This window comes from Sparassis crispa (genome assembly GCF_003851025.1).
Source record: "Sparassis crispa DNA, contig_000003F, whole genome shotgun sequence".
In the NCBI taxonomy this organism is placed as follows: domain Eukaryota; kingdom Fungi; phylum Basidiomycota; class Agaricomycetes; order Polyporales; family Sparassidaceae; genus Sparassis; species Sparassis crispa.
In genome coordinates this window covers 3,476,385-3,493,734 of record NW_020939750.1, presented here as the reverse complement: position 1 = coordinate 3,493,734, position 17,350 = coordinate 3,476,385, and the positions used below count along the sequence as shown (strand labels likewise).

Sequence of the window (17,350 nt, the reverse complement as noted above, 5' to 3'; positions counted from 1 at the left end):
ACTCTTGCTATATTTGTAAGTTTGAGACGTAAAACATATTGTCGGCCACGCAGCATTACGTTGACATTACATGGACGAGGCGGAACTTCGAGGTATCGCAAGAGTACAAAGGTCGAACGTGTTCTCAACTGACCAGTTGGCAGCTACATTTGGTGGGGAGTCTCCTTATAGTAGAAACGCGTGTCATGTGACTTACTCTCAAGCTCAAGCGCTCAAGCTAGGTGGCGTCCCTTGGCCTCCTGCGTCCTAATCGAGGAGATCAGTACTACTTCCCGCTGGAAGGATCTTCAAGCTGCGATGCAACGATATAATCCCCTGCGTTCAAGAGGCCTTCTGTTGTACGAGTAACGACGGCGGGCCCTGAAGCCGTGGCGTGGTACTAGTAGTGGCACCGACCATTGTTCAAGCGTACTCGTGTGGCGGTGGCCACGCCTCACGGATCCTCCCTAGTAACGCTTGGTATGTTTCTACGCTTTGCCTACTGTTGATTACAAATTCGCTTGTCAGGTGCTGCGGTGGCTACTTTTCAGGCTCAACCTCTTTCTTTCTTTCCCCCATTCACCCTTGACCTTTCTCCCCGACTGCGACATCCACCCTCTCTGCGATGTCTTTCTTCAAGGCCATTGTAAACACACTCTTCCTCAGCTCTACCCCCGCTGAACGCCCTAAGCTTCGGCGGGTCGACAAACCGGTGCCACCGTCGCCACCAGGCGTCCCCGAGTTGCTGGCCAAGATCTCCATCATGTCCGTCACCACCAGGCTCGTCATCCGACATATGCAGACAACCCTCGACCTTTACGATACTGGCCGCACCATTGTTGAGAACTTCCTCGATAGCGAACCCCACGCTATCCACCGCGTATTGGACTTTCGGCCACCGCCACACAAATATCCGTTCTCGCACATGGTCGCGATACGGCAGTTCAACGGTACCCCTGGCAGCCTCATCCTCACCCCATATTCCCTGGCTACTACGGCCATTAATCGCTCGCCCCTGCTCCTCACTCCAGGCAAAGATGTCCCCTCATTCACGAAACTCTTCGCCGCTCTGCATAAATCGGTCAACTCACCCGTCAAGGTCTCACTGTCGCCACTCCAACCTCATCGCTCGCGTTCCAATGACCCTTTCGCTCCAAACCACTCGCGTCGCGCACCCCCGCCCGAGTGGATCCCCACAGAAATCGTCACCCAACCGGCGCGCGCCACACCACCAAAGCGCGGTCTTCTCGCGGCTCGTCGCGGCGTGTTTGCATGCCCGACCACCTCTGCCACGACAATCGAAGATGGTGTCGGCGAGGGTCATGGGATCGCCCCAGGGGCCGCCGAGGCCCGGCCTTCGGAGGATGCGGCACTTTCCACGGACGTCGCACAGGACTTAGATGTCTATGCTTCTCTGCGGAATAATTCGGGGTGGGTAGCTACGGAGCTCAATATACCGGCTCCACCGGGTCTGCGTGCGCCTTGGCTCAAGGCAGACGACGTCCCTCGGCCTGTTGTGCCACCGCCACATACCGACGCGCGTGAGGGTAACACCCAAGCGCCCGATGTCGCTGCACAAGGTTCACCGGCAAGCGAGGAGCACCGTACCACCGAACCCACCGTCCTGACATTCCCCACCAAGAAAGATGACCCCAACCAAACGACATACACATTGTTGGGCAGGATCGGGAAAGGCGGCTTCGGGCGCGTCATGCTCGCGCGGAGACAGCGGAAGACCGAGGACAAGGTGCTCGAGACCGAGGTCGCGATCAAGGTTCTGCGCAAGGACGTGCAATACGCGGATGAATTCGGTCGCGACTGGGCGTTGCATGAGTTCAAGGTATTGAAGGCCGCAAGTGGCACTACGCCGTATTGCACACAGCTCCTGTCGGCGTGGCAGGATTGTGAAAATATCTACTTCGTTATGGTGCGTATCTTAAATTTTGTTCGTTTTCGTACGTGGCTCTCGGCTGACGCTTTGTGGCGGCACAATAGGACGTATACCCGCGGAGCCTGAGACAACACCTCGGGCATTTATGGCGTGGGTATAAACATATCGAGACTGAGGAAGCACGGTTATATTGCACGGAACTGGTACGCTGCTTCTTGGTCTACTGCATTTGCTGATACGTGGCACTCACTGCCATACTTGTCCATTCAGTTGCTCGGTTTGGATTATTTGCACACCGAGCTGGGAATTATACACCGGGACATCAAGCCGGACAACATCTTGATGACTTATGACGGAAGATTGGTCTTCGGTGACTTTGGCCTGGCGCACACGATTATGTCGTATGACATAGAGACACCCATCATGGGTCCGGACTGCCGCGCTGGAACCCCCGGGTACTACGCCCCCGAAGCCTGCGATCCCGACTGCGAGGAAAAAGGGATCAACTACAAGGTCGACGTCTTCAGTTTGGGCCTCGTTTTCGCGGAGATACTTGGTCCTTCAGCCGCGCTGTTCGGATATGAGGTTGAGAAGGACGGGAAGATGGTCACGGACCAGTGGGAAGAAATGGCAGGGGATGCCATCGAGAAGAGGGTCTCTCAATTATTGCTTGACTCGGACGTTGCGCGCGATCTCGTGGGCAAGGTAATGTGGACTCCTTCGCGACGCCAGTCCGTAACGCTGATCTCAATGCTTCGAACCCCAGATGCTACAGAGAGATCCCGCCAATCGACCATCGGCGGGAGAGCTGTTGAGCCTGGAGTACTTCACTCGGGTCGACGTGGGTAGCGTGAGGAGGGGCGAACACGTCCGTAAGCAGCACTACTTTTTCGCGCGTGGGTGTGCAGATCGTTGATGTCATTTCTGGATGCGCAGATTACTACAAGCCGCCACGGCCGGAAGTTAACGAAGCAGAGAAGACTTTGCAGTTCAGCGACCATCCGCTCATGATTTCGACGGGCTACGAGCGCAACCAAAGTCAGCAGAGAGGGATGGACCTTTCAGCCGGAGATGCGTTCCGCTTCGTCCTGTCGGAATATGCCCCGCAAGTCGACAGCCAAGCTTCGACGGTGGAGAACATGGGGCCGTCGTGGTGGGATGGGAAGGAAGTGCCTGCCTGGGAAGAGGACCAGGATACCGACCGGGGAGAAGATAAGGACGCGGGTTGGGGCGAGAATTGTTTTACAGGCTGGGAGGACAATCGGACGACAGGCTGGGAAGAGAAGGAGACGGTAGAAGACGAAGAAGAAGCAGAGATACAAGAGGGAGACGAGAATGAGGATGAGGAGGACGGCGAGGTGAAATGGGCCGACTCTGATAACAGCACTCTCGACCTGGGGTTGCTTCCGGTCCTGCCTCGCGCTCTTGACAGGGCGCTGGATCTTGGTTGGGACTTGAGTCCCTTCGATATACCTACGAGCTCCTAGAGACTCGCCTTTCCTAACATTATTTATAACTTATTTGTGTAAATATACAATGTAATCTCTGTTTGGTCACGAAGTACAACAGTTGTGCTTCGTGGCCAAACAGAAATTATTTACCCTCCCTCTGCATTCAGTGGCTGGACGATAGAATGAGGAAGACCATATAAGCACATGATCACGTGCCAGATTAGCTAATCACCCTTGGGATTCGCGTTGGCGCTCATCGACAATCTGTCATCACCGCCGAGCGACATTTACTCGAAAATTCGCCTCTGTCCCCGTTATTCTGTTGTCTTTCCCACAAATCGCTGCAAATATCAAGTACTCGACCGACTGATTCAAGTCTGAGTTACAGGAAGTTTATCTTCATTAATCTGATACCTGTCTGGTCGGAAGTCTTTCTGCCTCCATGCCTGGCTCTATCTCGTACGGTTTCTATGGAAAGCTCAGCATACGTCGGGAAAATGTTGTCTCATCTAATTTGCAGACGCGTATCCTTCACGAAGCAGGACGATGCCTACTTGGTTCTCTACCTAGCGAAATATACGGCGGACGGGAAGAGACGGCACGGTAACGACGTGTACAAAGAGCTGGTGGCAAATGTATGTGCCACTTTCATCTCCTTTCGACGTGTGCCTGAGATAACACGATGCGTACTTGGCGCAGAGGAAGGGAATGTGGCGGTGGTCGGAGCGTCATACATGGCAGTCCTGGCGCGAGCACTATGTCCGTGACACTGAGAGGTTCGACCGTTATATCGCGAAGAAGCAGTCATTGTCCGGTTCCTCTCAGCCTTCCGCGTCTCAGAACTCAATCAAGGATGGTCGCCATCGACATGCATTCACCGAAGAAGATGACACACACTTGGTGAAATACATCGCCAAACATGGCGATCCCGGCGGCGGGGGGCGGATGGGAAACAACCTGTACAAGTACTTGGTGGGGAACGTGCGTTACATCCTTTCTTATGCTCAACTGCACTGTCTTACTCGCACTAGCCGCTCAAGTGGCCCTGGGCTCCACGGCACCCTTGGGAGTCGTGGCGCGAGCGCTACAAAAATCACCGTGATAAGTTCGACCAGTTGATCAACAGGCACCACAAGAAGTATGGAGTCGGGCCGTTCAGTTCTCCCACGAAGGCCGAACGGGGCAATGCTGTGAAAGAAGAGGAAGAAGAGGACGATGATCGCCTGCTTAGAATTAGAAGAGGACGGGCGCCAGCTCCCGTGGAGGATGAGAGCGCAGAAGCATCTGCTAGGGATAATAGCAAGAGAAAGATGAAGCGTCGAAGAGAAGACGGCGGTGAGCACGCTATTAGGGGCGGCAAGCGGAGACGCGTCGACAACGAGGAAGCGGGCCAAGCAGACGAACACATTCAGGTCGAAGCCCCTGCTGAAGCTGGAAACGGAGCTGCACCGCGTGTTCAAGATGATTCGGGCAAAGAAATCAATCGTGGGAAACATAACCGCGATGAAGAAGCGGAGGAAGCGGACGCAGAATTGGTGGAGCAGGTTGTGGCACCAGAGGCGGGGGCCGAGGCTGAGCGTGAGGATGACGAGGAAGACAACGACGCAGAGCATCGACGCGTGCTTGCCCCGCCTCCTTCAGACGACTACAACGGAGAGATCTTTGACCGTCCCGATGATGGAGCGGCAGTGGGGGTGGATGCTCCGCAATGGAAGACCATCCCGAGCGACCCGGAGGACGAACTTGGCAGCGATGCAGAGAATGACGAAGAGGTCGATGAGCTACCTAATGAGCCATACGATGGAGTAGATCATGTCGAAGACCAACAGCCCCTTGCGAGTGCGGCCGACGAGGCTAACGAGGCCAACGACGCGGAGTGTGTACCTCCTTACACGCTAAATGTAAATCGCTGACTCTACTATTGATACAGTCTTGCCTATCATAATCAGTCCGCTCCTGCTCCTTCTGCGCCGCGGATCGAAGACTCCATGCTTAACGGGCGGTTATATCCCGATGTTCCCTCGCCACCGCATTCCGTTCAAGCGGAGCCCTTGATTCCTGGGACATTTCCAGGTGAATCGACTCCTGTTGCGCAAGCGCGACCGTCCAGGGCTGCTTCCGGACTCCCAGATGCTGCACGCCCGTCTCTGCCTCACGAAGTGTCGCATGGGATCGCTCAAGCACCTTCGTCGCCTGACGGCGTCCCTGAACGAACCCCAGTACGGTCTGCTGCATCATCTCAGCGGACGATCCAGAGACCAACGAAAGCCCGTCCGGCACCACCTCCGGAATCTGTTCTCGAGGAGAGCGCCACTCCTCGCCCACCCACTGCACCAGGTGAAGAATCCCGTGCACGCTCCAGCGGAGAACCCGGCCCATCTGCGACCGTGTTCGCCATGTCAACACCCCGCCTCCGCAAGAAGGTGCGCGTACCTGCGATCCTCCAGCCCGACTTCTTCACGTCGCTTTCGACGACCCCGAGTGAGGCTAGCCGTAGGGCGCGCAGTCCTGTGGAGCGCCGGCGGATGAGAGAGCCTCCGCGCCTCGACGAGGGTGCGTACAACAAGGCGTTCACCGACTCCGTGGGCAGGCGCCGTGTGAGTCTGCATGGGAGAGTGTATGGTGTCGAGGAACAGGACCTCGACGATTTGCCTCAAGAGGAGGAACAGGACATCTCGTGGCCTCCTAAGAGGGACAGGAAGGGTAAAGGAAAGGAGAGGGAGAAACCCATGTTCATGGAGAAGACAGTGCGGACGACAATGACGGTCAAGCAGGAGGTCCCGAACTCGCAGCCGCTCTTCGCCCAGCCAAACGGTAGCCGCTTCCGTGCCGCTGGTGACTCTGACGGACATCATCCGTTCAGCCAAGTTTCCGCTGCGTCGCAGGAAATGATTTCTCCACGTCGATATATGCTCAAGCGCAGAATGGCCGAACAGCAAAAGCACCATCCGTTCAGTCAAGTTAACATCCCTGTAACCTCGACTGCTTCTGCGGCCAGTATCTCCGCTGCCTTGGATGCATTCCTGAATGCTGAGGTGTCTACTGCACCTCATCAACCAGATGTCGCTCCTACAGTAGCGCTTCTCAGTGACGATGACCTCCGCTATCTTGACGAAGTATTAAATAACAACGCAGAGCTCCTTGAACAAGAGCTCGAGGAGCCGTACGTACCTGAGCGAGGCTCGCGTATATCGTCGGCTGCGGCATCCGCTGGGTCCCGTCCTACGGAGCGTCTTGATAGTTCTCCTGGTGGAAATGCTCCTTCGGGCAGCATGTCTCCCGCCGGTTCTGTCGTGCAAGAACCGAGTACGTCTCTGGATGTCCGTCCACACAGGGCCGATGAAGTTGCAGAAGTAACGCAAGAGGAACAGGAAATGCAGCCTGCTGCTCGGCTACGCAAGCAGCTCCACCGTAGGCGGTATACTCTTCCAGCAAACCTGGGCAACCACTCCAACCTCCATCTTCAAGCGGGCGATAGCCGCGATGATAGCGTGCCACAGGCTTTCCAACCTTTCTCCTCCAACATGGAATGGCTCGCGCGCAACCCGCTCGTCAGGGACATGTACCAACAGGGAACATGCCCTCCGTTCTCCTTGGAGGACATGTGTGGAATCACTGCTGTGGTGCTCCAAAGCTTATCGAAGGCATACGGATTCACCGAAGACGTCGTGTTGGAGAAGTGGACTTCCGCTGGCTCGCTGAGTATAGCAGAGCGGTGGCTCGCCGAGATGCGACAGGGCGCGGAACAGGTTTCGGTTGCGTTGGAGGACAGCATGGTGCTGGAGGAAGACGACCCGTCTGAGCGAAGGCAGAGCGGGCTTCATGCTCATCCGGCGGTGATCCGCCTTCGAAGAAGTTCTAGGAGAGCCCGCCCTTCTCATTCGAAGAACTCCTCAGTCTTGCAGATCACGCCTCTGCCCAATGAGGCCGAATATCAACCTCACCCGGACTCGAGGGCTGGTCAATACGTCAGGCTGACGAGGGCGGCAAGGCGAGAGGACGTGCATGCCAACGAAAATCACTCAACCGTGGGGTCCTTTGCGTTCAGAGTCCCCCGCAGACGTTCCACCAATGGAGAGAAAGATGATCGTGACGTTGAGAAGTTACTGGACGGTGAAAGGGATGACATGGAGATAGACTCTCCGTAGTATCTTCAAACGCAGTGATTGCACATATCAATATTTTGCTACAACAACGTTGTTGTTTATACAACGACGCCGCGCAAGTCATACATCATGGATCACGCCCGGGCCAGACAATGGAAAGAATAAAAAGTCATGTACAATGTGAGTCCCCGAACTACAGCTCCAGAGCCCTCTGCTTCGTGAAATCAGTGTTCCAAAATCTGTAACCTATGAATCAATCCGCACCACTTTCCTTCCGCAAATTCAGCGACGACACACCTGGTCCCGCTCTGATAACGCCGTGGACCCACAGCCCGGGTTGTGACCCGTGGCGATGTGGGGAATGCCGATGTTCCGGTAGATTACAGGAAGGGGCTCAGAAATCCGAGGGAAGACTTTCCTGCAGCCATGAGTTTCCGTTGTTAATAACAAAAAAGGCTCCCTGCGTTGAGACGTCCGAATAACTACTACCGGAGACATTAAACAGGCCAGAGTATGTGCCGCAAAGAGCGGAGAGGTACCAAGATACTGCGAAACTCGGATGTTGACCAAACCCGCATGATGACGATGAGAAAGTAGCAGCGGTTTCGGTGTTGATACCATTGGTAGACCCGACGGAGGTGATCCTGCAAGGCACACACATTACTGTCGACTTACAAAGGACAAGTTGATGGAAACATCGGGACGAAGGTGGTGCAACTCCGCTCACCACTGTCGACACCCGTCACACCACCAGCTCCAGACACAAATAGGATCGAAACGCCACGAGTCCCGAGTGTGTATATGCACTGCACATGTTTCTGTATACTCATTCAAGCATATGATGTGAATCTCATCCACTGCCCAAATACCTAGTACATACCAGGGACTTACGACGCAAAACTCTATGTCAACTGATCCTCATCAAATCCATAGCTGGTAATTAGCACCTTCGGCGGGGAGTCCTCGTCTGATAGTGTCTATTTGTGCTGTGGTGATTCTGTCCGCTCTCATCCTCTATCCGAGCAAGTTCTGCCGCTCCCTGGCGGCCTTTGGAGTGCGTAAGGTGCATCGAAAAATGTAGCTACGTATCTCCGGTAGCGACTTGATCTCGAGCCCCGACGCTCGCTATCTAATCTCGATGTTCCAACACTGGAATAGAGCTTTGGGACATGGCGAACTTCATCCAATTTCTCACCGCAAGCTGTAATAGTAGATGTCGTCAATGGGAGGTAGAGTTTACATGCAAGGCCTAGGAAAGTTGGGTTGCCAATCTGTAGAGCCAGACCAACATCGTGGGTAGTACTAAACTTGAAGACCTGCCCTATTAGGAGTGTGTCTCTTATGTAACGTAGTAGCCGGCGCCCACCGACGTGATCTCATCATCTCATGCCAGCGTTCGTTCTTCGTTTGCGCGCTGGGCTGCTAAGCTACACAATAATGACCGGTGAATGGCTGCTTTCTGCAAACCTTATACTGGGTGCTTTGGTTACTTTCTCTCTGGAGTGTTGCTGTAGGTAACCAGGGCTTATTCTAACTGAACAACGTGCCGGAGTCAAGGTGATCTGTTGTTGTTCTGGCAAGTTGTATGTCTACTTTGTTCTGGTTACCCTTCATGGCATTCCTGTGTATGTCCATGTATGTCCTAGTGTCGTAGCCGGAAAAGCGATAAGTATGTGGCCATGGCCCAGCTCACAACCTGCACTATCCATCGTGAATTCGCCGCGCCACATCTGTCTCGGTTATCCCACAACCTGTGCATTATAACATAAGGTGCTTGAATCTTGCGCGGCTCTTCAAACGTAATACTACGTCCCTCTCTCCGCATACTATGGGTTCTGGTCTCTCTCACACTGTCCTTGCGGCTATTTGTCCGTGTCTCGCACAATCGACGTTGGCGATACGGCACTCAATCGCGAATATTGCCAGTGTTCTCTTGGTGGAGAATATCCATCAGTGGTTTTATCGCCGTATTCGCCTCTCTTACATCAACGCCACAGTATGTCTTTCAGTCGAGAGATTGCTGTACACACAAAACACTACCCATTATCTCGAGACTAACTCGAATCCGACACCTCAGAGGCACCTATATGGTGCCTCAGTAGTGTCCATACTCGGTCTCCATCACCGTCGTTATTGGATGTGTTGTTTCCAGTTCCCTGGGTGCACATTCTCGCTGGTCCATTTCCTCATACACGGTCCAGCCTATACATGTAAACGCCTGTTCGAGTGCACATCCATACAACCACCTTCTGCGATCCTCCGGCCAACACCGCTACCTTCACTATCGTCACGATGCGCGGAAGTCGGTCGACCATATTCCATGGCCGAATCTCGGCCCAACACAGTTGGCTATGCGACGGATAGCCAACTGTTGGATAACGTCGAGTCATCATGCACCCTGTTACTTCCCCAGACGCCTACCTCGTATACTCCGCAACGTAGCCATCGATTGAATGGCAATGGGGCCGACCTTGATCTTATATGTCCGCCCGCCTTTTTGGACGACGCCACAGAGCTCCTTGAATATACAAATACTCACTGCGCTGAAGATAGCATCCACGATTCCGAAGACTTTCCATCCCTCCAGCAGACGCACGCCGAATCTACCTCAGAGAGCATTTGTGACAAAGCATATCCTTCTGTCTTAACTCCACTCGACAAACTAGAAGGAACAGTATTTTCGGACTTCCGCATGATCGGAAGAGGTGGTTTCGGGCGCGTTGTACTGGCACAGAGGCTGCAGCAGGTTGGTGAAGAGTCGGTGCAAGACTGCGTGGCGATCAAGGTCGTACGCAAAAGGGCGCCATTCCATTCACCAGATTGGAGGCAAAAGCTGTTGACTGAGAAGGAGATAATGCAGCGGGTGACATTACAGACATGTCCGAGTCCGTTCTTGATGAACCTTCTCTCGTCGTGGGTAGATGAGAGTAACGTTTACTTCGTAATGGTACGCTCTCCCGTGTCCCGTGCAGGTCCTTATTTTTACCATTTGGGACGTCAACAGAAGTATTGTCCGATGTCTCTAGATGATCGCTTGCAAGAGTTGCGGGCTGCGGGAAGATGCATGGACGTTCGAGAAGCTAAGCTTTGTTGTGCAGAGCTGGTGATTGACCATATCATCAACTGTTTCTCGTTTAAACATTCTGATTCGTTGTATCTCCAGATTCTCGGCTTGTCACATCTGCACCACGAAGTGAAGATAATACACAGGGATATAAAGCCGCAAAACATTCTCATCAATCGTGACGGCACGTACCTCTATGCCGATTTTGGCTTGGCCTTCGATCCGAAGAAGAGAAATTTATGCGCTAGCAGCGTATATAAGGCCGCTGGGACAGACGGTTACTCTGCTCCTGAAGTCTGCGATCCTAAAGTCCACATTTTCGGTTACGGCCACAAAGCTGATGTGTTCAGCCTCGGCTTGGTCCTTGCAGAAGTGCTTGGAGCGAACACACCACTATATGAGCACTGCTCCACGTGGACTGCGCAGGACAAGTTAAACAAAGCGACCGGAGTAATATTCGACCAATGGGAGTGGATGAGGCGCGAGCCCGTGGTCGACAAACTCGCAAACTTACAAATCGACCCGCTGGCGAAGGGACTTTTGGAGAAGGTAGGCTCTTAGATATCCCCCCCAGTTGGATACTTTCTCATAAGTCATGGATAATCCCAGATGCTTCAAACACGTTGCAGCCAACGGGCATCAGCTAAGGACTTAATGAAGGACCCATACTTCCACGATGTTGACTGGGGAAGAGTGTTGAACAGCCAATACAGACGTATGTCTTGTTCCATCAACTGGTGGTATATAATTTGTGTGTTCACCCTCGGTCTGCTTGTAGACCCGTTCAAGCCTGTCATGCCGACACTTGACCGTTATCTCAAGACGAATCTAGCATTCGGGAGCTCGCTGAGGGACATAAGCAGCATAAATTATCCTTCCCACGAAGAGCTGAAAATTAACAGCGTCGATGATGCACACGCTAGTTCTGGTTCTGAAGAAAGCAACGACGACGACTGCGACTTCCTATTTGACTATTCTCAAGGAGGCAACTTTACCAGTCCCACAGTAGACGCCATGCGTGAGATCTACGAGATCCCGTTCAACGCAGCCTGACTGGTCAATGTGGTGGACGCTACAGAAGATACATGCCCGATTCCTTTTCGGAGAAGTCAAATTTCTGCGTCGAAATGACCCATAATGGACGACACATTACCCCTCACGCCGACGCTTCCTTAACCCGTGCTATCACGGCTTCGTGATCGACATCGTCCGCATTCGTCGAATATGCCAAGTCCGCGTATTTCTCGTTGTCTCGCAGTGTACCCAAAGCCTGCTCCCTCACCATTGTCCAGCTCTCAGAGCCCAACTGGATCCTCAACGGCGGGTCAGGCAGATCTGCAATCTGAATAAACGCTCTGGCTGCTTTTTTCGGGTCACCGATTGGCTGGGCGGCCATCACTTTCCTGAAGAGGACCGATGCCGAGTCCGAGGCATCGTACTTGGGATGTACCGGGGCGCGAACCATCGAACCTTTGTTCCACTCTGTGCGGAAACCTCCCGGCTCGACGATGATGGCTTTAACGTTCCACGATGGCAGTACCTCTTTAGTAAACGCTTGGGTGAACGCCTCGAGAGCTGTACGACACAGTCCGGCCCAATCTGTGAATGCGATAACGCTTTGTAGTACAGTACTTACCAAACTTGCCCGCAGCGTAATATGAGAGCGTCGGAGGTCCTAGATAGCCAAACGTTGACGATATATTCAGTATTCGCCCGCCATGACCTGGGGGGTTCACGTCTCTCATAAATTTGAGTGCCTATTTCTTGTATGTCAACAATGAATCCTTGCAGCATGATCCAAGACAGCATTCCGACCTCTTTGGTGATATGCACCGGAGCCCAGAACAACACTTCCATTTGACTACGAGCATCCTCCTCCGATATAGACTCGATTTCGCCCTCCACAGCGAAGCCCGCGTTGTTTACGACAACATCGAGCTTGCCGAAGTGGGCCTTCGTCGCTTCAAACGCCGCGCTGACTTGCTCTTGCACTGTCACATCAAGCGGAAGGACAAGCAGCTGCGAGGCAGGATATTTCTCCGAGAGCGGGGCAAGCACCTCTGGCCTGCGCAGTGTGGCAACGACTCTCTCGTTTGAGCCGAGAAGCTCTTCGAGCAAGGCTTTTCCGAAGCCTTGCGAGCTGCCAGTGACTTACGCACTATGAACGTGGTTTTGAGCGGCGAAGATAAGATGTGAAACTTACTGAACCAAACTCGAGAGTCAACGAGGGATTCGGCCATCGAGAGAGGCGACTCCGTAAAAACTGAGAGGAAGCGCGCGTCGCTACCACGCTCTTATTTACTTGCCAACCATGAGATCAGCTGAATACCACAGTCACGGTGTATATTCTAAAGGGTGATATCATTTCGCGAGAGGAACGGGGAAGTATTATTGGCACGGTGGGTTCGTCAGAAATTCATTGAGTCATCAAAGAAGACGCAGAGGTCGGAGCTGCAGGAGATAGGTCTGAACGCCAACGTTCACCTAAATTGCGCTGCCAGTGAACAAGAACGAATATTTCAACCAAGGGGCTCCCAGACGAGCAACCGGCGAAGCAGCTATAAGGTTGTTCACCCCAAACTGGTAGCCGGGGTCCTTGATCAGCACTTTTAGATGCAGTTTGGCTCAACTCTTTGGTTACGAGTGTATCTCTGCATGTTTTGCCAATCGGTGCAGGATCTGAGCTGAGCATATATACTACGTCTGTCTCTGTGATTATTATTTGAGTTACTTCCGTGGAAGCAGTCGTTGAGGAAGAGATGCTCTCGCTGGCTCTTCTCAAGACGATCTTATCAGCGAGATGCGTAGATCTCATGATCACGCATCCTGCGTTCTCTCTGGTCACGTCTCGGCGCGTTACTAACAGGATAATGTCTTGTTGCAGTTTCTCTGGGCCACGCACAATGAGGGTGATATGCCCAGTATACCTTCTCAGCTCGTTGTTGATGCCTTCCTTACCCTCGCGAGCCTGAGGATTCGAAGGGAATCGATCATCTGCAACTGGTACTTTGCTCGGAGGTCTACAGCTGCCTATGTAGGACTATGTAGGCTCGGCTAGCACTCGGCTAGCCAGGTCCCTACTACATAGTCCTATGTAGGCCTCATAGCCTTGTGCAGTTTCCAGATGATGAAGATTTGATGCAGAAGATGATGGAATTCCACACAGCGATGAAGTTGAAGCTTGAAGCTTTGAAGAGTTACAGAAGACCCTGAAGCATGGAAACGGGGCATTGACACTCAGCAGTCAGCACATCCTGGTAAGAAAAGTGCTCGATACTTGTTAGAAATCGCGCCTTAGTTCCCAAATAGGAAGGTAGTGATGGCGGGTCAAGATGCGTCGGGGCGCGTGATTACGCGTCCTAAAATAGATTTCTGTATATATACAGTTCTAGACGCTCCACTTTATATAAGCAAATTTCCTTCTTTGTCTTTCTTTGTAATCATGCCCTCGGCTTGTCTGCCCTTGGGCGCTCCCCAATTTCTGGAGCTCCAGAAATTTGGGCGCTACTTTCCAACACTCCCCCTCAAGCTGATGGGCATTCTGAGCTTCTTTGTGAGCTTCTCGTGCCTCGGCTTAGGGAGTGACTTTGTTAAGATATCCGCTATCATGTCCTCCGTGGGACAGTAATGGATATCAATATATTTATCCCTCAATTTCTCGCGCACATAATGATGCTTTACATCAAAATGTTTTGATTTCATGTGGAATTGGGGATCATGTGCGATTGAGATCGCCGCCGTATTATCCTCGAATAAAATCGTAGGATTTTGTTGCTCGAAACCTATTTCTTTGAATAGTGTTCGGAGCCACACGGCTTCTTTTGCCGCTTCAGCGGATGCCATATATTCGGCTTCCGTGGTGGATGACACAACCGTGGTTTGCTTCTTTGAGCTCCACGTGATCGGTGATCGTGCCATTTCCTAATTTGAATAAATATCCCGAGATTGATTTGCGATCTCGGATATCGTTCGCATAGTCTGCATCTGAGTAGCCCACAAATATGGATTGATCTTCGGGCTTGACATCTGCAATTGGCCTGTAGATTATTCCAAGTTGTCGCGTTCCGGATAGATAGCAGAGGACGCGTTTGGCAGCAGTCCAATGAGCCATTCCAGGATTGGCAGTAAATGAGCTAAGCCATTGCATGGCGTGAGCAATGTCTGGCCTCGTGGCAATTGCCACATACATCAGTGATCCGATGAGCGATGCGTATCCGTTGTCTCAGTTGCATTTATCATCAGTTTCGGGTTCTTCTTTTTTGAGCACTGTATTTGGATCAAGAGGCATCCCGACTGTGTTGGCGTTCGTAAGTCCATTCTTGTGTAGGATAGACTCAATATATTTTGTCTGAGAGATTTTGATTGTCCGCTTTGAATGGTCCCTCTCAATTTCTATCCCCACAATTTTCCGGGGTTCGCCAAGGTCGGTAACTTCGAACATATTTCGGAGTTCGCTCTTCAATTGGTCCATTAGTGCGCAATCATTGGTGAATATTAATAGGTCGTCTACCCAAACGGTGACGATTTCTATCTTATCACCTTTGATCCGAATGTACGCACATGGATCTGAGAATAGGCGCTTGAATCCTGCGTCTAGTACCTTGCAGTTCAGCACGATATTCCATTCTCGGCCAGACTGCTTTAGCCCATAGAGGGTTTTCTTTAATTTACATACGCGGTATGTTCCATCGCTGTATCCTTCAGGTTGCTGCATATACACTTCTTCTTTGAGAGTTCCATTAAGATAGGCGCCTTTCACGTCCATCTGTCCGATCTCCCAATCTAAGATTGCAGCTAGCCCGAGGATAGCTCGAATGGTTTCGAGGTGGACTACGGGCGCGAACGTCTCGGTATAGTCCATGCCTGGGATTTGAGAATATCCCTTCGCAACCAGGTGGGCTTTGTATTTGATTATTTCACCCTCTTTGTTTTCTTAACTAGAACCCATTTATTTCCTACGGGTTTTCGATCTTCGGGAGGTTCCACTAGCTCCCAAGTCTCCATACCCTGTAGTTGATTGAGTTCCGTCTGGACTGCCTGTTCCCATTTGGGCCACTCGAGTGATCTCTTGGCATCACTGAGCGTCTTTGGCTCATCCACGTCTGCATTTCCATGGGCGCTCATCGCAATATAGACTAATTCGGCATTTGATTTATCTGGATCATTATCCAGATCTTCGTCTGCCTCTGGGTCGTGCATTAGATGGTAATCATGCCGAACTGTCTTTCTTCTGGTTCGTCTGAGCTGGCTTGGTGCGTCCTTCCCGCTTTCCTCGCATTGATCAGGATCATCATCCTGTCTGTGCTTTCGCACATTTTTGGCAGGTGACTGTGGTGCGGAAGTTCCTAACTCCCCCTCGCGCCGCACGTCTGCAGTCATTGTGAGGTTTGGGACTTCAGGTCTCCTTTTCGCATGCGGCACGTCTGATGCATTGCTAGGTAAAGTGCCCGGAAATATATTTTGCTCCCCCTCACGCTGTGCTGTGAGGATAGGTACGTCGGATCCTATTTGCTCTTGTGGCACGTGAGGCGTGTTGCCGGGCAAATGGTCCGGGAAATTTGAAGAAAATTGGAAATTACGCGAGATTTTAATCTGGCGCGTGTGCGCATCATAATATTTGATGGCTTTGGGTCCGTCCATGTATCCAACAAAAATATACTTGTTGGCACGGGGTGCTAGCTTTGATAGTGTTGCGTCTTCCGTGAGGACCCATATGGGGGAACCAAATTCTTGTAGGTACGAGATATTTGGTTTCGTCCCATTCCATTTTTCTTCAGGAGTTGCCCCATTTAACGCCTGGGTGGGCGATCTATTTTTAATATAGACTGCGTGAGCAATCGCTTCAGCCCAAAGATAACGAGGTAGATCTCTCGCATAGATCATCGCGCGCACTAGTCCAAGCAGTGTGCGATTCAATCTCTCAGAGACTCCGTTCTGGGATGGTGAGTACGGCACAGTCGGACCCATCTCGATCCCTTTCATTTGACACCAGTTAATTAATTCGGTGTTCATATATTCTCGACCGTTGTCGAGCCTGAGTCGCAAGGGTTTATTTTCAAACTTGCGCTCGATATAGGTAATATAATTCTTTACCTTTTCTGTTACTTCATCTTTATGCCTCATAAACAGTACTGTACTTCGACGACTGTAATCATCAGTAAATGTAATAAAATATTTCCACCCTTGTAGAGCGGCTGTCTGTGCAGGTCCCCACACATCCGTGTGTGTTAATTCTCCGGGTACCTTGCTGCATTTGTCTGTCTCTTTGGGAAATGGCTTCCACGTCACCTTTGCTTGGATGCATGCCTCACAATTAATTTCATCTGGGCTTGGCGAGATTTCTAGGCCATCAACAAGCCCTTCGCGATATAATCGCATAAGTGCTGGTTTCCCGATATGGCCATAGATCTTGTGCCACTCTTTCCAGGTATGCGGGCTGTATTCCTTAGCAGTATAGGTTCGCGCAGGTTGCGAAACTATTGGACGCAATTTCAATGAATATAGTCGTCCATTTTTCTTGCCTATAGCAAGAGTGTGTTTATTTGTATCTATTAGTATTGCGCGACTATTACCCATAAGTACTCTTCCTCCCGCATCATCCAAACGTGTGATGGAGAGGAGACTATTGGGTGCTGTCGGCGCATACAGTACACCGTGGAGACGGAATTTCACTTTTCGGTCTCCTACTTCACTTTCGACATTGACCGTACCGCGGCCCAATGCCTGCGTTGGTTGCGGTCCGATGCCCATGATTGCGTGATCTTCGAGCGCCTGATAGGTCGTGAAGACTTCACGACAATTTGTAATGTGCGAAGTTGTCCCGGAGTTGGCAAACCACTCATAGAAAGAAGCAATTTTG

At 51.9% G+C, this 17,350-nt stretch overlaps 4 protein-coding genes across 4 annotated transcripts; 3 read left to right on the top strand and 1 right to left on the bottom strand.

Annotated features, from left to right (window-relative positions):
- Positions 1–604: 604 nt before the first annotated feature.
- SCP_0412650 (hypothetical protein) lies at positions 605–3,357 on the top strand (the record flags this gene model as incomplete). The annotated part of the gene is made up of 5 exons (XM_027757990.1): positions 605–1,906; positions 1,975–2,073; positions 2,141–2,575; positions 2,637–2,742; positions 2,807–3,357. The coding sequence occupies 5 exons, from the start codon at positions 605–607 to the stop codon at positions 3,355–3,357; spliced, it is 2,493 nt and encodes an 830-aa protein (XP_027613791.1).
- A 406-nt stretch (positions 3,358–3,763) lies between these two features.
- SCP_0412640 (predicted protein) lies at positions 3,764–7,469 on the top strand (the record flags this gene model as incomplete). Its single annotated transcript, XM_027757989.1, has 5 exons — positions 3,764–3,780; positions 3,842–3,956; positions 4,021–4,302; positions 4,353–5,197; positions 5,252–7,469. 5 exons carry the CDS (start codon positions 3,764–3,766, stop codon positions 7,467–7,469), a joined length of 3,477 nt encoding a protein of 1,158 aa, XP_027613790.1.
- Positions 7,470–9,747: 2,278 nt separating this feature from the next.
- SCP_0412630 (hypothetical protein) lies at positions 9,748–11,544 on the top strand (the record flags this gene model as incomplete). Its single annotated transcript, XM_027757988.1, has 5 exons — positions 9,748–10,374; positions 10,432–10,530; positions 10,591–11,040; positions 11,101–11,206; positions 11,270–11,544. The coding sequence occupies 5 exons, from the start codon at positions 9,748–9,750 to the stop codon at positions 11,542–11,544; spliced, it is 1,557 nt and encodes a 518-aa protein (XP_027613789.1).
- Positions 11,545–11,647: 103 nt separating this feature from the next.
- Positions 11,648–12,731, bottom strand: SCP_0412620 (Uncharacterized oxidoreductase; the record flags this gene model as incomplete). The annotated part of the gene is made up of 4 exons (XM_027757987.1): positions 11,648–12,066; positions 12,128–12,248; positions 12,307–12,641; positions 12,695–12,731. 4 exons carry the CDS (start codon positions 12,729–12,731, stop codon positions 11,648–11,650), a joined length of 912 nt encoding a protein of 303 aa, XP_027613788.1.
- Positions 12,732–17,350: the final 4,619 nt, after the last annotated feature.